This window comes from Musca autumnalis, unplaced genomic scaffold (genome assembly GCF_047663935.1).
Source record: "Musca autumnalis isolate F117 unplaced genomic scaffold, ASM4766393v1 scaffold_5, whole genome shotgun sequence".
Lineage (NCBI taxonomy): Eukaryota > Metazoa > Arthropoda > Insecta > Diptera > Muscidae > Musca > Musca autumnalis.
Genome location: NW_027412088.1, coordinates 195,776,264 through 195,801,458, shown reverse-complemented (window position 1 = coordinate 195,801,458; position 25,195 = coordinate 195,776,264). Strand labels below are relative to the sequence as shown.

The 25,195-nt window shown below is 35.7% G+C and overlaps 1 protein-coding gene across 2 annotated transcripts in view; it reads right to left on the bottom strand.

Moving 5' to 3' along the window:
* Positions 1-2,115: 2,115 nt before the first annotated feature.
* The window catches only part of LOC141386565 (uncharacterized), a 106,755-nt gene continuing 83,675 nt past the window's right edge, over positions 2,116-25,195 (bottom strand). Inside the window, exons 4-11 of one of the 2 annotated variants that reach the window (XM_073955293.1) lie at positions 14,622-15,002; positions 14,427-14,550; positions 14,215-14,357; positions 8,385-8,417; positions 7,778-7,880; positions 3,013-3,206; positions 2,747-2,951; positions 2,116-2,684 (exon numbers count right to left, since the gene is read on the bottom strand). In XM_073955293.1, the coding sequence (XP_073811394.1) occupies positions 2,544-2,684; positions 2,747-2,951; positions 3,013-3,206; positions 7,778-7,880; positions 8,385-8,417; positions 14,215-14,357; positions 14,427-14,550; positions 14,622-15,002 (1,324 nt within the window). In that variant the 3' untranslated portion in view covers positions 2,116-2,543. The remainder of the gene's footprint in view (positions 2,685-2,746; positions 2,952-3,012; positions 3,207-7,777; positions 7,881-8,384; positions 8,418-14,214; positions 14,358-14,426; positions 14,551-14,621; positions 15,003-25,195) is intronic. The other variant, XM_073955294.1, reaches the window with a different exon arrangement.

The following is a 25,195-nucleotide window of genomic DNA, read 5'->3' as shown; positions in this document are numbered from 1 at the left end:
CTTTTTTTGGGTGTTCTTTTATTTATAGAAGACTCCTTTGTGAGGTTTTCTATCTATAGAATACTTCTTTCCTTTGCTGGGAGGAAAATTGTGGTCAAAAATGGTTTTTTTGCAGGCAAATTTGTTCCATAGATTTGATTGAAATATATAAATATAGAAAACTCATTAACAAGGTCTTTTATATATATATATATATAGAAGACTCCTTTAGGAGGTCTTTTATGTACAGAAGACTCGTTTAGGGGATATTCTATGTATAGAAGGCTCCTTTAGGAGGTCTTCTATTTATAGAAGTTCACTATATGTTTTCTATTCACAAAAGACTTTTATAGAAGGTTTTCTATTTATAAAGGAGTCTACTTATAGGAGACTCCTTTAGAAGGTCTTCTATTAATAAAAGACTCCATTAAAAGGACTTCTATTTATAGGAGGCCTTATAACGATAGACGGACGACTCCTTAGGTAGTTTTCAATCTAAATAAGACCCCTTTAGGAGGTCTTCTATCTATAGAATATCCTTCTGAGAAGTCTTCTATCTATAGAAAAGTCGTTTTGGGGAGTCTTCTATTTATAGAGGACTTTTAAGAAGGTCTTCTATCAACAGACTACTTCTTTAGGAGTTATTCTTTTTATAGAAGACTTTTTTGGTGTTCTTTTATTTATAGAAGACTGCTTTGTGAGGTTGTCTATCTATAGAAGACTTCTTAATGATATCTTCCATCTATAAAAGATTCCCTTTTTTCCTTTGCTGGGAGGAACATTGTGGTCGAAAATGTTTTTTTGCAGAAAAATGTGTTCCATAGATTTGATTTTCATGAAATTCACATTTCTTAGGAGGAGCAAGGACTAAAAACTGTTATATTTTTTAGATTCCTTTGAAGTTATTCCCTTACTTCAGTATTAAGTTAAGAGAGTTTGAATGCAATGATTGGTGTTTAAAACTAGTATTAAGATTTCAATGTAGTTGTCTTTTTGCTGGGGGGGATTTAAGATTGGGATATACAGTGAGATACTAAAGTTTACATACACCCTATAAGTCTCGAGTTTACGGTAAGAAAACATTTTTTATGGAATTCGATATACATAAATAGGTTTATGTAAACTTTAGTCCCACGCTGTATTGATTTTGTAACACTAAAGGTCACAGAGACTTATTTATATTGAGAAGGCTGGCTGGAAGTACATAGAATAACTTACCATTAAAACCAAAGTAAACCTTAAGTTCTTAATGTGTTTTCGAATAATCATAAAAGTAGATCATTTCTCATTGCTTTTTAAAATCAGAAATCTTTTCCATATCCATAATATTTACTATACACATGATCTGTGAGACTTTTTGACATACTTGTGGTACGACAAATACCTTCAATGTGTGTGGAATTTTGAAAGTATACATTATGCCACTAGTTAGTGGTAGACTATCATGAATTACAATGTTTCTGTCTAATGGTAATATATAACATACATATTAGATAATTACAGAGATTATGCTATACCGAGGAATCTTTTTCCCTACAGCAAACCTTCTCTATGGTATACATAATATCATAATATTATTTATAAAAAAAACATTGTGGCATATTTCTACATACAATTGTTAGTGAAGATTTACAGTATAATGCTTTATAATTAAATATAGTTTGTTTTTAGTAATTTTCTTAGCTTAGTCTTAATGTTAAAATTTATTTTTTTGTATTTTTTCTTTTTATTCGTGTTTTATTTTTTATTAATTTTTTTTATCAAATATATTTTGTCAATAGTTTCATTTTTGCGACCCAAAATAATTTATTTTCCTTTGTGCTTTTGCTGATATTTGAAAAAGTTGTATTAATTTTATATTTGGTGCTTAAGAAGTGGTATGTTCTTTTTAGTTTTAATCAAAAATTGTTTTTCGCTTTGATAATTACTAATTTTTCGTCATTTATATTTTCGATTTTGTTTTTTCAAAATTTGTTTTTTTTATTTTTATTTTAGAGTAATTTTTTGAAAATTTTATTTTCATATTTTGAAATTTTTATTTTTTATAATAATATATTTTTAGAAATTTTTATTTATTTTATTATTTTTTATAAGATTTTCGAATTTTCTAGTTTCCGTTGAATATTATTTATTTCATTTTAATTAAAATTATTTATTTTTTTATATCAAAATGTTCAAGTTCTTTTCTCAAACCCCTTAGAGGCATCAGTATTGAAAATAAATATTGTTGTCTTTATAAAAAAAACTCTTCTTAGAAAAATGTTCATCATTATTATGCTTCTTTTTATATCAAAATACCCATACGAATGCGTTAACTTTCTTGTTAAAAACAGATTTCTCTATATATTTTTGTTGTTATAAAAAATATTACATCGCTTCGCTTATTATCATTTCTTATAAAAAAAATAAAACAACTACGAGTCTAAAAGAACCACCTCGTTGACTCAAAAAATTTACCTTCCCCGCTTCTATTTTTTGCTACTGGCACAACGACGAAAATAGTGACGCGATGTATTTGCAGCTGCCGTTAGGAAACGCTTATCGGCAAAGCGTTTAGGCCAATTCTAGGATTCGTAGAGTAAACGCTGATAATGAGGTAAGATCTCATGCATGGGTACATGTAGGCTAAATTCCAAAGCCACAAGGACGGCAAATTCAGAAGCGATTAATTCTTTGCGATTTAAACGAAAAACGTTTTCAGTTTTCTGCAAAGAAAAAGAACACCCTTTAATAAATATAACAACAATAAATGTATGCTGGCACTTACCTCTATTAAACTTTTCAATAAATCACCCTTGACATCATTCATTTTGGCACTTAACAATAGACAAGCGCCAGCGCATAACTTCCGATTGGATTTATTAATCAAATTGGCCAAAATTAATTTCTCAAAATAGACATAGGCCTGGGATATGGTTACCAAGTCAATACGACTATCCAATTTATTAATGCGACGCATTTCACGTTTAATGCTGCAGGAGAAAGGGAGACAAATTATTATTTGAAAAGGATTTTTTTTTTCATTGATCTTACCTCCTTAATTTACTTAAAGTTAGTTGGATGTGTGGGAATTTCTCACGGAATTTATCATTGAGTTCCTTTTTCAAATCCGAAGGTCGTACATAATCAATAACCGATGTCATGTACGAGGTAAAGGTCAACAATGTACGATGCTTGCCGGCAATCAATTCGGGATCATCTAAAATATTGGCCGAATATTGTTGGAGCTAAAATGAAGAAAGAAAGAAAGAGATAATATTTTAATCTAGCGATCTTATACAAGTTCTCATGATCTGGGGCCTAATTCAACTTTTTCATTCACAAAGCAAATACTCGATCGAATCGAATACCGTAATTAGACCCCAGCTATCTGAAGTTCTTATGATTTTCTACGAGAAGAATTGGAGATTTTCTATTAGAAGGTGATCGGTGATCTTCTAGAAGATCTGGTTATATTCTATTAGAGAATAGCAATCTTTTTGGAGAAGATCTGGTGATCCTTGAAAAGAAGATCTATTGATTTTCTATGAGGAGACCTCGTGATCTGATAAGATCTGGTGATCTAATAAAAGATGTCGTGATCTTGTATGAGATGATCGGACGAGATTCTAGAAGATCTGATTATATTCTATTAGAAGATCGGCAATCTTATTGGAAAAGATCTGGTGATCCTTGAAAAGAAGATCTATTGATTTTCTATGAGGAGACCTCGTGATCTGATAAGACCTGGTGATCTTATAAAAGATGGCGTGATCTTGTATGAGATGTTCGGGCGAGATTCTGTGAGAAGATCCAGCGATCTTCTATGAGACAATCGGGATATTTATCAAGTGATCAAGTGATCTTCACTGAGAAGATATGGTGATCTTCTATGAGAACATCTGGCCATCTTCTGTGATTTCATTGTCTTTTATGAGACGATCAGGAGATCTTCTATGAGAAGATAGGTAATCTTCTATGAGAAGATCGTCATTTTCAATGAAAAGATCTCGTGATCTTCTATAAGAATATCCGATGATTTTCAATTACAATATCAAGTGATCTGCAATAAGAAAATCTAACGATCCATTTTGAGAAGATCTACGGATCTTCTAACATTCTTGATAACCTTCGATCAGATCTGGTGATCCTCCTTGCAAAGGTCTGGTGATCTTCTTTGGAAAGAGCTGGTAATCTTCTGTGAGAAAATTTAACGATCTTCTTCTAGAAGATGTGGTGACCTTCTGTGAGCAGATCAGATGATCTTCTGTGAGCAGATCTGATGATCTTCTGTGAGAAGATCTGGTGACCTTCCATGAGAATATCTGGCGATCTTCTGAGAGAAGATCCAAGGATCTTCTGGGAAAAAATAAAGTGATGTTTTAGAAGAAGATCCGGTAATCCTCTAGGAGAAGATTTAGTGATCTTCTAGAAGAAGACCTTGTGATCTTATATGATAATCTTCAATGAAAATATCGGGCGATCTTCTTTGAGAAGGCAAAGCGATCTTCTTTGAGAAGACCAAGCGATTTTCTTTGGGATGATCAATTAATCTTCTTTGAGAAGATCAATCCATTTTCTTTGAGAAAAGCAAGTGATCTCCGTTGAGAAGATCAATTCATCTTCTTTGAGAAGATCAATCCATCTTCTTGGAGAAGATCAAGTGATCTTGGGGAAAAGGTCAAGTGATCTTCGTTGAGAAGATCAAGTGATCCTTGTGATCTTATATGATAAGATCTGATAATCTTCAATGAGAATATCGGGTGATCTTTGAGAAGACCAAGCGATTTTCTTTGAGAAGACGAAGCGATTTTTTTTGAGAAGATCAATTAATCTTCATTGAGAAGATCAATCCATCTTCTTTGAGAAGATCAAGTGATTTCCGTTGAGAAGATCAATCTATCTTCTTTGAGAAGATCAAGTGATCTTCGTTGAGAAGATCAAGTGATCTTCGTTGAGAAGATCAATCCATCTTCTTTGAGAAGATAAAGTGATCTTCGTTGAGAAGATCAAGTGATCTTCGTTGGGAAGATCAAGGGATCTTCATTGAGAATATCAGATGATCTCCTTTGATGATCTCTTCGTTGGGAAGATCAAGGGATCTTCATTGAGAATATCAGATGATCTCCTTTGAGAAGGTCAATCCATGTTCTTTGAGAAGATCAAGTGCACTTTGTTAAGAAGATTAAATAATTTTCTTTGAGAAGCCCAAGTGATCTTCTTTGAGAAGATCAATCCATTTTCTGTGAGAAGATCAAGTGACCTCCTATGAGAAGATCAATCCATATTCTTGGAGAAGATCAAGTGATCTTCTTAGAGAAGATCTGGAAATCTTCTGTGAGAAGGTCTGGAGATCTTCTACGAAAATATCTGCACATCTTCTTGGAGAAAATCAAATGATCTTCTATGAAGACATTGTGATCTTCTTCAGTTTTGTACCCAGCCAATCTTCTGTGAAAAGATCTAATGATCTTCTGGAAAAAATAAAGTGATATTTTAGAAGAAGATCCAGTATCTTCTAGGAGAAGACCTTGTGATCTTATATGATAAGATCTAATAATCTTCAATGAGAATATCGCATGTCTTCTTTGAGAAGACAAAGCGATCTTCCTTGAGAAGACCAAGTGATTTTCTTTGAGAAGACGAAGCGATTTTCTTTGAGAAGACGAAGCGATTTTCTTTGAGAAGACGAAGCAATTTTCTTTGAGAAGATCATTTAATCTTCATTGAGAAGATCAAGAGATCTCTGTTGAGATCAATCTATCTTCTTTGAAAGGACCAAGCGATCTTCTTTGAGAAGACCAAGCGATCTTCTTTGAGAAGATCAATCCATTTTCTATGAGAAGATCAAGTGATCTTCTTTGAAAAGATCAACTGATATTCTTTGAGAAGATCTGGAGATCTTCTATGAGAATATCTGCACATCTTCTTGGAGAAGATCTAATGAACTTCTATGAAGACATGGTGATCTTCTTCAGTTTTGTACCCAGCCAAGTGGAATGTTCGATCAGCTGAGCTTGAAACCGTGCTCACCTTAGAATGTCCGCTATGAGTTGGTTCGTCGAACACCTTGTGGCCGTTAGGAACGGTGTGAGTATGTGTGATGCCTCTGTCTTCGGTCTCCCACCCAAAGAAGACATGAAAAAGAGAGATTCCATCAATACTGCTGGACTTCTTGGGTAGTTGAGGGTGGTTTCTTTTGAACTTCTTAGCTACCTTTAGGTTCAGCCGTATTTGTTTTCCTCTCCTTCCGATAATGAAGAGGGTTCCCTGACAACAAACTTCCTTAGAAAATTTAACGACGTTCTATAACACTTTTTCTTTTTGCTACTATGGTAAGGCAGCGGTTGGAGGCATTGGAAGGCAGGAAGGAAGTGTATTTGCCGCTGGAGTTTGGGCCTATCGGCCTTGGCAGACGAAGGGCCCTTCTATATAGTCTCCAATCCTAGATTAATGAGGTCAGAAGTCAGGTTTGAGGTCAGAAGTCATGTCTCAGATGAGGATGTGTTGTTGTGTTTTGTTGAGCTAGAGCTGGCAAACCATCGATATTCCCAACATTAGATATTTTCGATATTTCATATTAAAAAAATCTATTGCTATCGATATTATCGTTAACTTGTCATCACCTTTAATTTGGGAATCAAAATGGCGGAAATGTCTATGCTTTTGTTGCACAGGTGGTTCACAGAAATATAAAGGAGAAAAAACATTTGCTTTTAATTGATAAAGACACAAAAATAAAATTTACTTTCTCGAAAAATTGGTACGTTTGACTACGAACTTACTTTCTCGCATCCACAAAACTGAAAACCTGCGTAATATATGTTAATTTCAATAGATAGTGCCATCGATTTTTTTACCAGCTCTATGACAACCACGGCATAGTCTTTATCATGACTATAACTCGATAAACTGAGTCTTTACTCCTTAAGGCATCCAGGTATCAACCAGACTCCGTTATAATACAGTTGGTATTCTCCTGCAAACCTTAGAACAGCGATAGACACGTGGTCAAATGACACCCCGGCATGGTGCGAGACCACTAGCTGGATAACTTTTTGTTTGGTCACTATTTCCTTCACTCAAGATTCCGGAATCCTCCAGAACACCGATCCTCTATAAGGGTTTTGGAATGTTGGAAAAAGAAAATTGCGGCCTTAAGTCCCCGCATGGCGTAATGATTGTAATCCCTAGCGGGGATAGATAACCAATTGGTATTCTATGACAAGACCTCTTGGTCTTGAAATGAACCTCTGGACTTTTGTTAGAATACCTTCTTTCAGGGTCCTAAAGATTATCTTCAGTTTTGAATAGAATAGGTCCAGAAGAAGACCTTCCGATGGTTTTTAATGGTCTCCCATTAGCTGACCTCCGTAATTTCTATGAACAAATCTTGTAGAAGAGTGAAATCTCTGGTTTTCTACGAAAGGATTTAAAGGCCTTTTTCAAACTGGGATTGGTTTTACGTGAAAGGGTCTTCTGGTCTTGTGTGAGAAGACCCTTTGGTATTCCGAGAAAACTTGGTGGTTTTCCATTAAAATACTTTCTTGGCTTTTTGGGAAGATCTGTATTTCTTTGGAAGATCTCCGTTTCTTTTCTGCGGCGATAACCTGCTCTTATATTAACGAAGACAATGGAAGACCTACAAGTCTCTCCGATTTTCTTGGCGAAGACCTCCCGTTTTTATATTAGTATGTCTTCCGGACTTGGATTTCCAGGGGAAGACTTCTGGTCCGTGAAATGAAAATCGTTCATGGCTCATTGTAAAGACCTTCTGGACTATTTTTTTTAAAGTTTGTGTAACATTTCTGGTACTTACTTGTGAGCACCGGCTACCATCCAATGATTCATCAAAATCGATTTTCACATCCGGCGATGGGCTGGCGGTATTATTGCGATTATTGTTGTCATAAGTGAAACACCTAGAAAAAGAAACAAAATTGAAATTAATTAAAAAATAACTAAAATGTTCTGAAATTGAAAGAAGCTGCTCTAAAAACATAACTACATGACGCCAAATTTTTCGATATGGAGTGGAAAAATCAGGAATGTGGGAACTAAACTAACTACTGTAAGTAAGTATACACACAATAAAACAAATACACACGCTTTAGATTTCGATTTTGGCAAAATTATAAAGGCCTTATTCACTATGGAGAATGAAAGCTATATTTGTGACTCGGTTCTCTTCGTTTAGGCTTTCGTTCATCATTGTGAATTACAACCAATCTTTTTGTAATATTAACTATTTGTAAGCTGTTCCAATATTTTGTTGTTATTGTTGCGGGATTTTTTTGTTTGTTTTTGGTTTCAACAAATTAACTACACACACGTTTACAAAGAGTAACGTAATAACAGACACAGTGACAATTAAATAAACGCAATATAAAAACAATAACAATGAAAATGCGAGAGAAATGGATTACCATTTTCCTTCATGTCGTGTCATTAATTTAGTCCTGGAAGATAAGAAAATGTTGGGAAAAAAGGTTGTATATGAAAACAATTTTGGATGAAATTGTGATGAAACAATTTTTTTACAACAATATGAAAAATTGATGGATAACACAATTTTATTAAAGTACTAATTGCGAAGGTACATATAACAATTCGAAGGATAAAATATCAAGGTGCAGAAACACCTTGTAAAGATTTCACCGATAGTAAAGGAAAGACATGTTGCCTCTAACAAAATGAAATTTAAAAGAAATCAACTATCCCTGACCAAGAGAAAAATGTATTAGCAGTCTGAGAATAATAATTGCTTTTGGACTATTTAAAAATATCCTTCTATGCTCTGGTCTACAAGAAGATATTTTTTCCATAGTTACATTTCCACTTATTTAACTCTTCTCTAACTCGTATTGGCTTTGACCCTATATAAATAAATTGTTGTAAAATTTGATAGATATCGCGTCTAAAAAAATAAAGAAAATTATTTATTTTTTTATTCACATCTTTTATTTTTTTCTCAAATTTCATTAATGTTCTGTCGAAATAACCTATTTGTTGTTTTCGAATAATATGCCTCCCTATATTGCATCAGAATTGTGGAATTTTAATTGATTTTTGCATCATTTCCTTTGCACTTTGCAAATTATGCAAAAAGAAGTCAACCACTTATTTTGAATTTTTGCCAAGAAATACTTGTGCATATCCTATGCCCTCCCCTCTCTCCTCATCCACTTTGCTATACAAAAAAAAAAAAACAAGAAAAACAATTAAAAGAATTCCACCATTAACAATGAAATAGTAGATGGTGTAAATATTTTGTTTAGTGTGCGGAATTTAAACAAATAAAAAAAAAACACCATCAAAACAGAAGAATCGAATAAATAAATCAACAACGCATTTTTCTTTGCAATAAAAGGGAAAGCAACAAAAATGGCTGTAAAAAAATAATAAATAAAAAATCAGCAATTTGCAGAAATTCCAACAAAGAATTTGACACTCAATCGTAAATACAGACAAAAAGAGGGCTTGTCAAGATCCAACAAAAAATAACATGGTTTTATTGTTGCCTATAATTGTTGTTGTTGCTATTGATTTGATATCTCCTTGAAGAGGGGGAAATAATATAAGTACATTTATGGGTGTGGTGTGTCAGGTTATATATGGAATTATTTGTGGCAGTGAAATACAACCCAAAGTTTTCAAATATAATATTTTATAAAATAGATAAATAGGAGAATAACTTGAAATATTTGTGGTTAATGAGGCCCACTATGATTATTTCGCAAGTGTATTCTTCAGAGAGAATGACGGACTTAACGACCCCGCGAACGTCAGTCTAGCAGGAGTGACCAGTCCCCCTGTCACATTGGCAGAAACTCTAAGGATCTTTCTGGTAGCGCAGGTGGTACATGAATTGGGCAATATCAACTTTCCGCACCATCTCAGATCTTTACGAGGGTTATTTCACTATGATTATTTCTCAAGGGTATTCTTCAGAGAGAATAACGGGCTTAACGACCCCGCGAACGTCAGTCTAGCAGGAGTAACCAGTCTCCCTGTCACATGGGCAGAAACTGTAAGGAACTTTCTGGTAGCGCAGGTGGTAAAGGAATTGGGCGACATACACTTTCCGCACCATCTCAGATCTTTATGAGGGTTATTTCACACATTCGTTAGTCTCAAAGCAGAAAAGATGAGTTTACCCAGCTTCTCACATTGACGTACACCTAAACGTTGGTTATTATACTGTTACACCATGGTAGCACTTGTGTTACACTCGCCGTATTTCTTGATTGTGTCTAGTTTTTAAAGCCTGAGCTGACCAATCCCTATATTTATAGAATTAAAACTGGTATTAGTGTCCACTACGAAGTCCATAATCCAGATTGTATGCTACATCCATACCAATTATTGACACACGGAAATCAATTTTTATCGTGGAAGGTGGACCTAAATCTCTCTCCATGAGAGAAGTGAAGCCCATGCTGTGGATCTTCGAATTGGGGGCCCTATGGAGGGTAACCACTCTCTTAGATTACTACAGACATTTCTCAGGAAATATTGGTCGACACATTGTTGAGGAAAATATGTGTGTTTTTTAGTCTTCGGAAGAAGACTTCTTGGGCTCTTTTATAAAAAGAAGAAGACTTCTTGAGGTCTTCAATGGAAAGATGTCATCTTGAGATCTTCAATATAAGGAAGCCTTTTTGAGGCTTTACGAGTATATAGGAAGAAGGCGTCGTGAGCTCTGCTATAAAAAATATATCTTGAGGTGTTCCATAGAAAGAAGAACTTTTGACCTCTTCCATAGTAAGAAGACTACTTGAGACGTTCAATGAAAAGAAGACTTCTTGACGTCTTCTATAAAAGAAAAATAAAAAATATTAAAAATGACCTCTTGTATAGAATGAAAATCTCTTGAGCTCTTCTATAGAAAGAAGACTTTCTGAGATCTTCATTGGAAAGAAGACCTCTTGAGGTCTTCCCTAGGAAAAAAAAAAACATCTTAAAGTCTCCTACAGACATAAAACTTTTTAAAATCTTTTATAGAAAGAAAAACTCTTGATGCCTTCAGAAGTCATCTTTAAGTTTTCCATAGGAGGAAGAAAAAATTATCTCTTGAGGTCTTCTATAAAAGGAAGACCACTTGAGGTCCTCTATGGAAGGAAGATCTCTTGAGGTGTTCCATAGAAGGAAGGCCCCTTCTATGAAAAGGAGACCTCCAGAGAGTTTCCATAGATATAAGACCTCCTGAGGATTTCTATAGAATGAAGATGTCTTGAGGTATTTCATAGATAGAAAAAAAATCTTCTTGAGATCTTCGATAGAAAGAAGACTTCTTCCTCTATAGAAAAAAAAACATCGTAAGGTCTTCTATAGAAAGACGATCTCTCCGGACGGTCTCACTTGTGGTCTTCCATAGAAAAAATATGTGTTGAGGTCTTCCATAGGAAGAAAAATCACTTGAGGTCCCTATGGAAAAAAGATCTCTTGAGGTCTTCCATAGAAGGAAGGCCGCTTCTATGAAAAGAAGACCTGCAGAGATTTTCCATAGAAAGAAGACCTCTTGAGGTTTTCTGTATAATGAAGATGTCTTGAGGCATTTCATAGATAGAAGACCTCTTGGGTTTCCGTACAATAAAGAGCTTTAAGGTCTTCCAAAACAAACAAAAAAACTTCTTGAGATCTTCGATAGAAAGAAGACCTCTTGAGGTCTTCAACAGAATGAAGACCTCTTGATGTCATCTATAGAAAAAAATATCGTAAGGTCTTCTATAGAAAGACCATTTCTCCGGACTTTCTCCTTTGAGTTCTTCTATAGAAAAAAGATGTCTTGAGCTATTCCATAGATGGGAGATCTTGAGGTCTTCCATAGAAGGACGACCCCTGGGGGTCTTACATCAAAAAAGACTATTTAAGGCATTCTATAGAAATAAGACCTCTACATGTCTTCTATAGAAGGAAGACCTCTTGAGGTTTTCCACAGATAAAAAAGCTTGTTAGGATCTTCTGTAGACAGAAGACAGGATCTATAGGCAGAGGACCTCCTCTTGAGGTCTTCTATAGAAAGAAAAACTTTTGAGGCCTTTTATAGAGAAAAACTTTGAAATTTTAATGACAGAAGTCTTCTTGAGGTGTTCCACAGACAGAAAGAATATAGAAAGAATACCCCTTGAGATCTTATGTAGGAAGTACAACTCTTGATGTCTTCTATAGACAGAATACCTCTTAAGGTCTTCTATAGACGGAAGGCTTCTTGAAGTCCTCTATAGAGAGCAGACCTTTTGAAGTCTTCTATAAACAGAAGGATTCGTGAGGTGTTCTATAGATAGAAAACTTCCTGAGATCTTTTATAGAAAGAAGACTTCCGGAGATCTTCAATAGAAAGAAGACGACCGTAGATCTTCATTAGAAAGAAGACGGATTGAGGTCTGCTTTAGAAAGAATGCCTCTTGAGCTCTTCTATAGAAGAAAGACGACGTAAGCTCTTCTGTAGAAAGAATACCTCTAGATATCTTTAATGGAAAGAAGTCTTCTTGAGGTCTTCTATAAAAAGATGACCTGTTGGGGTCTTCTATAGAAAGAAGACCTCTTGAGCTGTGGTGTAGAAAAAAGACTTCTTGAGGTCTTCTATAGAAAGAAGAATCCTGAAAAAAGATCTTTTGAGGTCTGTTAAAGAAGAAAGACCCTCTGAGGTCTCCTATAGAAAGAACACCTCCTTAATTTCTTGAGGTCTCCCATAGAAGGATGCACCGTGTTATCTTCTATGATCTCCAGATGTCCTCCTTAGAACGAAGACCTAGCAGTTATGAGTTCTATATAAAACCTTTCCATGGGGTTTTCCACAGCAGGAAGACCCTTCTGTACATAAAAATATTTGTTGAGGTCTTTTCAGTCTTCAGTAGAAAGAAGAGCTCTTAAGAGTCTTCTATAGAAAGGAGAACTCTTTATGTCTTCAATAGCCAGAAGTGCTCTTGATTTTCTTCCAATGAAAGTAGAACTTTTGAGGTTTTCCATAAAAAGAAAATCTCTTGAGGAAGGACCGGTGTGGTCATTTATGAAAAGATGACCTTCAGACATCTTTCGTAGAAAGGATACGAGAATCTCTTGAGGACTTCCATAGAAGGCAGAGGTCTTCTATAGAGAGAACATATTTATCTTGAGGTCTTTTATAGAAACTATTTTTGAGTCTTGGGAAAACCTCTTGAGGTCTGCTACAGACAGAAGACAATTTGAGGTCTTCTATAGGCAGAAGACCCTTTTAGGTCTTCGACAGAAAAACTACTTCTTCTATAGAGAGAATACTTTTTCCATAGAAAGAATACTTTTCCCATGGAAAGAAGACCTGTTCTGTAGCACGAAGGACTCTAGAGGCACTCTTTAGAAAGAAGACCATCCTTAGAAATAACACGTATTTAGGACTTCTAAAGACAGAATACCACGTTAGGTATTTCCTAGACAGAAGCCCTCTTGAGGTCTTCTATAGACAGGTCTTCTTTAGGGTTTCAATACAAAAAAAGTCTCTTGAGATATTCTTTAAGCAGGAGACTGCTTGAGTTTTTCAATAAGCAAAAGACCTAAAAAGGTCTTCTTTGGACAAAAGACCTATTGAGGGATTCAATGGATAGAAGACCGTTTTATGTCTTTAGTAGACAGAAGACTTCTTGAGGTCTTCTTTAGACAAAAGACTTCTCGAGGTCTTAACAGAAGACCTCTGGCTATTTTGTGAAGACAGAATACCTCATGCGCTCCTCTATCGACAGAAGAACTCTTAAAATTTATAGAAGACTATAAATAGAAGACCTCTGCAAATTTCTTAGAAGGAAGATTTCTTGGGGGTTTCTTTCAAATGAAGGTCTTTTGAGGGTTTTTTTTTAGAAAGAAGACCTTTTAAAGTCTTCTATCAGGTATCTTTATGTATTCTATAAACATAAGATGTCATCATGTCTTCTATTGACAAGAAACCTTTTAAGATCTTCTACTGACAGAGGATGTATTGATGAAATTTGACACGGTGTGACATTTTAGGACATTCTTCAGAAAATTACCAATGGAATTTACAGTGAAGATGTATTTCAAAACTTCTAAAATGGGCTGTAATTAAGGGAATGTCGATGACTTTTAGTTACTCCTATACTATAAAAAATGTTCAGTATTAGTTGATGCCAAACATCCCTACGGATGATCATAATAGATGGAGATGGTTATCATACAGTTGAAGTTCATTAACAAAAATGTTCAAGAAGTTACATCCTTATAACAAAATAAACGGTCTTGTCTTAAAGAAAATCCCATATTTACCTAGCAATGCCATGATTTTTCAATGCTGCAGTGCCAGTGATTTCCATTTGACTTTCAATCAACGATGTATTGCCGGCACCATGCTTCTTGCCCTCTTTGGAGAATTGGCGTGAGGGTATCAGGAGGTGGCCATAAGAAATGTCCTAAAAAAGACGATAACCGATTTTGAATTAAACACAATTTCAGATTTTATAATTCATTACAAAACTTACCTGACCACTTTCACCTCTCTCAATGCCCAACAAATCGAACGGATCAAAGGGTGCATCATTAATGGCCGATAATGGCCTAGAAGCCGAGGTATTGCGGCGTCTACCCTCCTTGCGTAATTCAGCCCTGTAAAGAATAAAAAGAAAGAATTTTAATTTGCTTAACTTTTTTGGGGGTGAATTTGTATTGGAACCTACCTTCCATTTTTACCCTTATAGTATGGCAATGCCGAAAATATGAAAAATGGTACTTTACGCGAAACTAAAACTACTCTCTCATCTTTGTACTGATGCTGTTTGTGGGCCTGCGAACCCATTAAACGCAAATCTCTAGCATCATTGATTTGCACCGATTTGGTTATACTGCCACGATTACTAAATGAGCCGGGTGTTAAACTTTCCGTGCTGCTATCATCGGTAATGTGTGAAATTGTAGAACCCAAAATGTTATTGTACGGTCTCTTGCCAAAGGTCATGGATGCGGCTGAATTGCCAGAATTGCTAGCACGCATACCAGGGGCCGTATTGAGACGTTGACGACGTTCAGGCTGTAGATCTGCAGCGCCATTGCTAAAGGTTCTGGAAGTAGAAGAAGGAAAAATAGAAAATTAGTTATCTTATAGAAAAAATGAAGCATATTTGGAACTGTAAACATTTTCAAATATTTGTTTTTAAAGGAGAAAAGCAGAAAGAATTTTTTAGAAAAAAAATCTTTTTGGGTGCTGTAAAATTCTTAGGATTCTAGTTTTTTTCTAGTTTCCATTCGAAAATGATCTATTCGTGATCAGGCCACCATAATTTGGTAAAGGGGTTTAGTTTTTTAAGCTGCTGCTATTGAAAATTGCCAAAACAACGGCATTTTGGTTGGGTTATCGGAGGGTTTAATACAAATTAACCAAACGCAACAACAAAACGAAAAATAATTAAACACCCAACAAAAAGGGCCTTGAAAATTATCGCTGCGTTTATTTTGCGTTTGCTATACAAAAACACTGTGAGTGGGTCAGTTAACTTTGAATATTGGAGGTAGTGGAAACTAAAGCAAAGCCAATGAAGATAACACAAAGAGATACAGTGGAACAAGATTACAACGAATGGAACCAAAACCGACGTTGTAGCCGAAATAATAAACAAAAAGAAAGAATAAGTTGGGTTCGTTGATACGACAATGTAGGTGGGGGCTGGCATCATTCATTTCTGTTTAAAATCTTGTATTTGTTGCCTTTATTTTCCACTTTGTAGTGACGGAAAAAAATACAGATTGCAGTTCCCGTCGACTACAGATACAAATCGACCTCCACCATCTATTTCCATCATTTTAATATGCCGCTCCATCCCATTTCCATCATTCCAACCTGCTGCTATTCGTTTTTCGTATGTATCTATGTGTTGAGCATGTGTAACAGGCGTTCAGATCATTATAGTGATAATGGATCTTCCACCAACCTAGAAAATGTGTTGACAATTTTCATTTCATAACATTAAAGGTCATCCGCGGCATTTACATGTGTTTCGTTTTCCATGCTCTTGTGACACAGATATAAATTTTTATAATAATCTACATATGTTTGTACATATGTATGAATATGTATGCACGTTTATATACAATTTGCAAGCGCTCAGGTTCGTGTTATCATTAACATGCGTATTGGTTTGTTGTTGTTGCATTTAATATCATAAATTAACATGTGTATAGCAGAGGAGTTAGCACGTGTGTGTCAATGAGATTTCGGAAACTTTGTGAGATCACCCAACACTCGCACAGTGTTGCGCTGCAATTCATTAAACGGAAGACCTCTTAAGGTCTTCTATAGAGAGAAGACCTCTTGAGGTCTTCTGTAGACAAAGGACCACATACGATCTTCTATAGAGGGGGGAGACATTCTTAAGCCTTCTATAGTCAGAAGACTTCTCATGGCTTTCGATACACAGAAGGCATCTCGGAGACTTATAAAGGCAGAAGATCTCTTACGATCTTCTATTGACAGAACACCTTCTATAGACAGAAAACCTCCTGCCAATAGATCAATAAATGTATTTCTTTAAAGAATATTTTTGAAGGTCTCTAAGATCAATAAAAGTGGATTTTTTAAAGAATATTTTTGAAGGACCCTTAGATCAGTAAACGTGAATTTTTTAAAGAATATTTTTGAAGGTCCTTTAGATTTTTTAATGAATATTTTTGAAGGTCCCTTAGATCAATAAACGTGGATTTTTGAAAGAATATTTTTGAAGGACTCCTAAATCAGTAAACGTGCATTTTTTAAAGAATATTTTTGAAGGTCCCTTAGATCAATAAACGTGATTTTTTAAGACCTTTGAGATATTCATGAGGTATGTTTGAGCCACCGTGGTGCAATGGTATGCACGCCCGCCTTGCACGCAGAAGGTCGGGGGTTCGATTCCCCGGCCAGGCAACATCAAACATTTTTCAACGGTGGCAAAATACCCCTCAGTAATGTTGGCGACATTTCCTGAGTATTTCAGCCTTGAAAAACTTCTCCATAAGTGGTGTCTTAAGACACGCCGTTCGGACTCGGCGATAAACAGTAGGTCCCATATCATTGAGCTAAATATGAATCGGGGTGCACTCATTGATATGAGAGAAGTCTCCCTTGTCCCGTATGGGATGTTGTGGAACAATGTGTGTGTGTGTGTGTGTGTGTGTGTATGTTTGAGCCATTTGAGGTCTTCTATAGACAGGATACCACTTGGCGTCTTCTACAGACAGAAGACCACTTGAGGTCTTCTATAGAGAGAAGACCTCTTGAGGTCTTCTATAGAGAGAAGACCTCTTGAGGTCTTCTATAGACAGAAGACCTGGTGAGGTCTTCTATAGACAGAAGACCTCGTGAGGATCTCTTGAGGTCTTCTATAGAGAGAAGACCTCTTGAAGTCTTCTATAGACTGAAGACCACTTGAGGTCTTCTAAGGACAGAAGGACACTTGAGGTCTTCTATAGACGGGTCTTCTATAGAGAGAAGACCTCTTGAGGTCTTCTATGGGCAGAAGAACACATGAGGTCTTCTATAGACAGAAGACCTCTTGAGTTCTGCTATAGACAGAAGACCTCTTGAGGTCTTCTATAGACAGAATACCTATTCTATAGACAGAAGACCTCTAAAAACAGAATACTTTTTAAGGTCTTCTATACACAGAAGACCTCATAAGGTCTTCAATAGAAAAAATACCTCTTGAGGACCTCACTAGATAGGAGACCTCTTCTATAGATAGAAGGCCCTTTAAGACCTTTTATAAACAAAATACCTCTTCTATAGACAGAAGACCTCTTGAGTTCTGCTATAGACAGAAGACCTCTTGAGGTCTTCTATAGACAGAAGACCTCTTGAGGTCTTCTATAGACAGAAGACCTCTTGAGGTCTTCTATAGACAGAATACCTATTCTATAGACAGAAGACCTCAAAAGGTCTTCTGTGGGCAGAAGACCACTTGAGGTATTCTATAGGCAGAAGACCTTTTGAGGTCTTCTATAGACAGAAGATCTAGTGAGGACTTCTATAGATAGAAAACCTCTTGAGATCTTCAACATACAGAAGCCCTCTGGAGGTCTTCTATAGACAAAAGACCACTTGAGGTCTTCTGCAGACAGAAGACCTCAGGAGGTTCTATAGTCAAAACACCTCTTAAGGTATTCTATAGACAGAAGACCTCTTGGGGTCTTCTATATACAGAAGACCCCTTGACCTATTAAGACATATTAAGGTCTTCTATAGACAGAATAACTCTTGAGGTCTTCTATAGACAGAAGACCTCAAAAGGGCAGAAGACCACTTGAGGTCCTCTATGGACAGAAGACCACTTGAGGTTCTATAGACAGAAGACCTCTTGAGGTTTTCCATAGACAGAAGACCTCTTGAGGTCCTCTATAGACAAAATAACTATTGAGGTATTCTATAGGTAGATTATCTTTTGAGGTCTTCTCGTCGGAGAACCTCTTGAGGTATTCTATAGTCGGAGGACCTCTTGAGGTCTTCTATAGTCGGAGGACTTCTTGACGTCTTCTACAAGCCCCTTGAGGTCTTCTATAGGCCTCTTGTGGTCTTCTATAAACAGAATACTTTTTAAGGTCTTCTATACACAGAAGACCTCTTAAGGTCTTCTATAGAAAAAATACCTCTTGAGGACCTCACTAGATAGGAGACCTCTTCTATAGATAGAAGGCCCTTTAAGACCTTTTATAAACAAAATACCTCTTGAGATCTTTTATAGACCAAAAAACTTTTTGAGGTATTCTATTGCAAAATAATTTTTGTGGTCTTCTATGGACCAAGGAACTCTTGAGGTCTTCTATAGAAAAAATACATGTTGACAGAAAACCTCTTGAGGTCTTCTATAGACAAAATACCTATTAAGATCTTCTTTGGCCAGAAGACCCCTTGAGGTTGTTTACGAAATACTTCCTGAGATCTTTTATAGACAAAAGACTGAGATTGAGGTCTGCTATAGATGGAAGACGTCTTAAGGTCTTCCACGAAATGAAGACCACTTGCGGTCTTCTATGGACACAAGACCTCTTGAGGTCCTTTTCATACAGAAGACCTCTCAATGAGGTCCTCTACATACAGAAGAACTCTCGATAAGGTTTTCTGTAGACAGAAGTCCTCTTGATATGGTCTTCAACAGACAGAATTCCTCTTAAGGTTTTCTACAGACAGAAGACCTCTTGATGAGGTATTTTTCAGACAGAAGACCAATTGATGATGTCTTCTACATACAGAAGACCTCATGATGAGACCTGCTATAGACAAAATATCTCTTAATAAGGTCTGCAACGGGCAAAAGACCTCATAATAAAGTATACTACAGGCAAATGCCTTTTAATGAGGTCTACTCCAGGCAGAAAATCTCTTGATGTGGTCTTCTATAGACAAAAGGCCTCTTGATGAAGTCTTCTATAGACAGAAAACCTCTTGATGAGGTCTTCTACATTCAGAAGTTCTCTTGAGGAGGTCTTCTACAGACAGAAGAAATCTTTATGAGGTCTTCTATAGACAGAAGACATATCGATAAGGTTTTCAATAGACAGAAATACTCTTGATATGGTCTTTAACAGACAGAATGCCTCATAAGGATTTCTAGAGACCTCTTGATGAGGTCTTCTTAACACAAAAGAACTGTGTAGATAGAAGACCTCTGGATGATATATTCTATAGACATAAGATCACTTGATGACATCTTCTACAGAAATAAGACGTCCTTATGAGGTCTTGTACAAACAGAAGACCTCTTCTTCAGACAGAAGACCTGTTGATGAGATCTTCTATAGACAAAAGCCCAACAATATTCGAAGAGCGAAATATGTATTGTAAAGATATTGTTAAATTCCGCATGTAGTATTGTGAGTCCAACAATCGTTTTTGTTAATTACAACAATTGTTTTTGTCATATCCCACAATAGTTGTTGGCATATCCAACAATAGTTTTTGCCTGCTGGACAATATTATTTTCTTTCTCGGTATTACATGACGTGGGCTGACAATAGTTTTTGTAAAAATTCTAGATTATGATAGTTCCTACCATAGGTATTGTAAATGATTTTTACGATATTGATTAATTTCGCAAGTTGTTTTTGTTTTGTATGTTTGGAGCAAACGATGATATTTTTGGATTTGCAATTGCAATGCTTGAACAAAACAAATTAATTGTTGGAACAAAAATAGATATTGTTGTTCCAACAAAAGCGACAAATATGTTTTCTCTGCGTGTAAGTTCTACTACAGGCAGAATACCTCTTAATATCGTATAGTAAGCCAGAAGGCCTTTTAATGAGGTCTATTGCAGGCAGAAAATCTCGTGACGGGGTCTTCAACAGATAGGGTCTTCTACAGGTAAAAACTTCTACACCTCTTAATTATATGTTGTACAGACTGCTGACCTCTTTATGAGTTCTTCAACAGACAGAAGGGAGAACAATGAAAATTCGTGTTTGTCTTTGAAAACAGATCTTGAATAACACATTAACATCTTGAATAAAAATCGTTGAGTTGAATTACTAGAATACCGATGATTCTTCTCAGTTTTTACGACTACTAACCGATCGATTTTCACGTTGGCCGCCATGACAGGACTAAGATTTTGGTTACTGAGTAAATTCCTACACGATTTATCCAAGACTAAATTAATTTCTCTGTGAAAAAAAAAACATTCCTTGAATACGATCTGATCAACTGTATTGCTGAGTTAATCCTCACGTTGGGCGCCACTAGCAAAATATTCCTCCTAACTTCATTGAAGGAGAACTATGAAGACTGGGGTTTCTTCTCAGTATAGATACATCTTAAAGTCTTCTATAAGGTAATCTAAAAAAAAGTTATGTAGGAAACGGTTGAACCCCAAGTTGGGCGCCGTCCTTATGACTACTAACCGATCGATTTTCACGTTGAGCGCCATGACAGAACTAAGATTTTGGTTACTGAGTAAATTCCTACACGATTTATCCAAGACTAAATTAATTTCTAAATTTGTGAAAAAAACATTTCTTGAATACGATCAGATCAACTGTATTGCTGTGTTAATCCTCACATTGGGCGCCACTAGCAAAATATTCCTCCTAATTTCATTGAAGGAGAACTATGCAGACTGGAGTTTCTTCTTATTATAGATACATCACATCTTAAAGTTTTCTATAAGGTAATCTAAAGAAAGTTATATAGGAAACGTTTAACCCCATGTTGGGCGCCGTTTTGACAAAACTCTTAAAGTTTTATGGGTACATTTAAGGTTTACAAATCTAGCATTTATTAGTTTTATTGTGCCGCATTTTTGCATATTTTGTCAATGTTATATCTAATATCCTTTAACTAACATATTTTCTTGGCTACCTTGGCTATGTCTCTTCAACCACAATTTCAGGAATTTTCTGTTTTGTTTTTGTTCGACCTACCAAAATAAAAGGAAAACCTTTTCCATCAACTAATTAAAAATGTTGCCAGAGAAATTTCATAAAATCAGCAAAGGTTATGTTGTTTCTGTTTTTTCCTGCTCTCCTAGTCCTTACTCATTAACTAGTTAGCTGGCATTTTTGTGAAAATGCCACAACTATCTAATTAATTACTTAAGAGAGAATATTTTAATTGCTGCTGCCAACTTGTGGTAGGGTTGGTCCTGCTTCTGATAAGATTTATTTTTACGGCAAATGTTTTTGTTGTTGCCTGTGTCGTATCCTTGTAGCTGTGTGTATGTGTGTGAAATTCCTGGTGATAACATTTAATTACATTACTGTGTTTTTGTTTAATTACAAATCATTTCTAATGAAGTTTTTCTGTATATCCTTCAGTTTAGTATCCTTGTTGCTTCAATATGAGCTCCTAATCATTGCTCATTACCGTAAGTCTATGTTTGTAGAAATGTAATTGCTTTCATTCACTCTTTGAAAAGCTCATTACCGCCTTTCATTTGTAATTATTGTTTCAAGCCAAGCAAACTCCACATTTTACTAGACCGCCTGCCTACCCAGCAATGTTTGCCATGTGGCGAGAAGTTGTGGATGAAATCCTTTTGTTATGCTTTCTAAAAAACAATGATGCCATTTGGGATGTTGGAAACATGCTCTGCATCTCTTCGTCATCTCATTAATATTTTTTTGGCTGGTTCATCAAATGAATTTGTCTGTAATTTTGTTCTTTACTCCTCAAGGGTTAATTACTTTACAGGGAATTGCCAAAAAGTAACTTTTTTCGCTTACTGATATTCATGGGAGCCTTTTGAATCGGTGGCCAAACAATTTTGCAAATGAATAATGTATGAAATGAGAAAATGGCATTTAAATAAGAGAATTGCCAAGTTTGGAACCTGAAAGATTTAACTTCAGTGTTTTTTATAATAAGAAACTAATGTAAATAATTCTCATTTGGTTTGTTACTTTTCTTCATACATATCTTGTTTGAAATCGTTCGACATCTTCCTGTGAAACATTTAAAGTTATTTATTGGAAAATTACAAGAATGTCAACTTCAAATTCCCCAAAAGCAACTTTTTTATCAAAATAATAGATTTCAACACTTTGCTGATTATAACCCTAGGGTGTGCTTTTTGTTGTCACACTACTGAAAGTGTTGAGGTTTTGTTTGTTTTTAATAACTGATTTTTTGTTCTCATTTTTTGTTTTTATTTATATAAATGTACTTGAATTTTGATTCTTAGTTTGATTAATAATTCCATTTCATTTTTTTGTTTATTTTTTTGCAAAGTGAGTAGTGACATATGATTCAATCGGAAATCTTGAACACGTGCCTTGTCATCATGATTCAACAAGGTAAATTAGTTAAGGACTGACTATAAATGGTGGCAGAAATATTGTTTATTATAAATTATGAAAATGAAAACAATTATTCTGATGCTAAGATAATTTTACTGTTTATAAATTATGTCCGCAAATCCTTGAGATCGCTGTTTTGGGTAATTTTTCTTTAGAAAAATACTTTTTTGAGTCCCAGGTTCTGTATATTCATTGTTTACACAAAACTCTTCTCATTAAATGAAAGAGTTTTTCCGAGCTTTAGGTCTTTAGTTTATGCGAAGACCTCAAGATCGGAACAACTCTTTCATTTAATTAAAAATCAAAAGGTCGACGAAAACAACAATAACAATTTGCAAAACTCTTCTCTTTAAAAAGAAGCCCATCATGAAGACCATCTGAATATTTGATGTAAAATTCGCTGAGCGTAATTCCACGTTGGGCGCCACTAAGAAAAATCCGTTCAAATTTCCTTGTAGTAGAGCTCTTCTTATGATTCATACATAAATCCTTAAGATGCCTATGAATATTATTCTAAACAGTAGCTGAGTTTGAGTCCCACGTTGGACGCCATGGCCAAACTAATAATACTTTTGCCTTGACTGGACAATACGTGAAGCTGTAAAACTGACCAATTTTGTAAAATTATGTTACAAAATAGTTGTGGAGAGTGAATACAAACTAAAAATGCGATTTCAGTGCTCCAGGCACAATATAATACTCGACTTTTTTCTTATTCGTGTAAATTAGCGCCGAATTGGGCGCCACTATTGCAGTTTTAAATTTTTAGGAAATTTCTCCTTTTATCTCTACAAGATCCTTTACGCCTTTGCAAAGGCCTCAACCTACATAAAATCCTTTTACAGTGTCTACTACCTGTAAGGCGACCTTTACACTACTACTATATATGTAGATAAGACTGCCTTTAAAAGGAACATTACAGTTGGTTCTTTCAAAAAACCGGCGACTAAAGGGCCTTCTATAGCAAGAGGACCCATTTGGAAAAATCTATATGTAGAGATGACCCTTTAGAGAGACTTCTATGAAGAAATAGCCTCTCTAGAGGAATCTCATTGTATATAACAGGGACTCTTATGTGTATAAGGTCCCTTTCGAGGGGCTTCTGCTTAGACCGCTTTAGAGGGCCCACTATTAACAGAAGATGCATTTAAAAGGAACTCTTTCTATAAAAGAACCCTTTTGGAGAAACTTCTGTATATAAAACAACTCAATAAAGGCGTCTGTCTGTTGAACACCCGTTTATAGGGGCTTCCACCTGTAGAGAACCGCTTACACCATCAAAATCTATATTGGACCCCTTTAAAAGTACTCCTTTACAGGACTTCTAGAAAAATAGCCCGTATTAACAGAAGACGCATTTAAAAGGAATTCTTTCTATATAAGAACCCTTTTGGAGAAACTTTTGTATATAAAAACAACTTAAGAAAGTCATCTGTCTGTTGAACACGCGTTTATAGGGGCTTCCAGCTCTAGAGACCCGCTTACACCATCAAAATCTATATTGGACCCCTTCAAAAGTACTCCCTTACAGGACTTCTAGAAAAATAATCCGTATTAACAGAAAACGCATTTAAAGGGAATTCTTTCTACAAAAGAACCCCTTTGGAGAGACTGTATATAAAAAACATCTTAAGAAAGGCTTCTGTCTGTTGAACACCGGTTTATAGGGGCTTTCATCTCTGGAGACCCGTTTACATCATCAAAATCTATATTGGACCCCTTCAAAAATACTCCCTTACAGGACTTTTAGAAAAATACCCATTTAGAATACCTTCTATCGTAAAAAGTTCCCTTTGGAGGAATTTCTATGTAGATATGACCCTTTAGAGGGGCTTCTATGCAGGCATAGCCCCCTTGGAGAGACCTCAATGTGTAGAAGACCTATACAGAGAAGCCCTTCTGAAAGCCATATCAACACTTTTGAGGGCCCTCTATCAATAGAAGTCCCCTTTAAAGGAGCTTCTATCTATAAAAGACCCCTTTAGAGCGGCTTCTGTCTTTAGAATGCCCCATTTATGTTAAAGGACGCGCATCTGTCATATAGGCAGCCACTCTACTCGGAGACCTTGTGGTCCATTGTGTTCATGCTGTTAAAGTGTTGAAAGATTAAGTTGTAGAGAGGAAGGAACATTTTTATCATAGGTGGAAGAAGGAAGGTGTGTAAAGCATATATAGACTAGTAGAAATTGAGAGATATAGAAAGATTATATATGATTTAGGTTTAGAAAAGATAGTGAGAGAGTTTGTTATATTCTGGTGCAGTACTTCCTTCTCGCTGTAGCCATCTCAGAGGCATGTGTTTTGGCCGAAGGTTGTCAGAAATTGGATCGTGTGTTGCCCCATAATTCTTATTCTACGGCTCACGAGCATTGGGCATCGGCGTAATAGGTATTTGATCGTCTCCGTCTCCTCCTCATCCTCTCACAACCTGCAGTAGTCAGCATCATCATCTCCTTCCCATTTGCAGGACATTGCCCTTATTTTGCAGTGACCC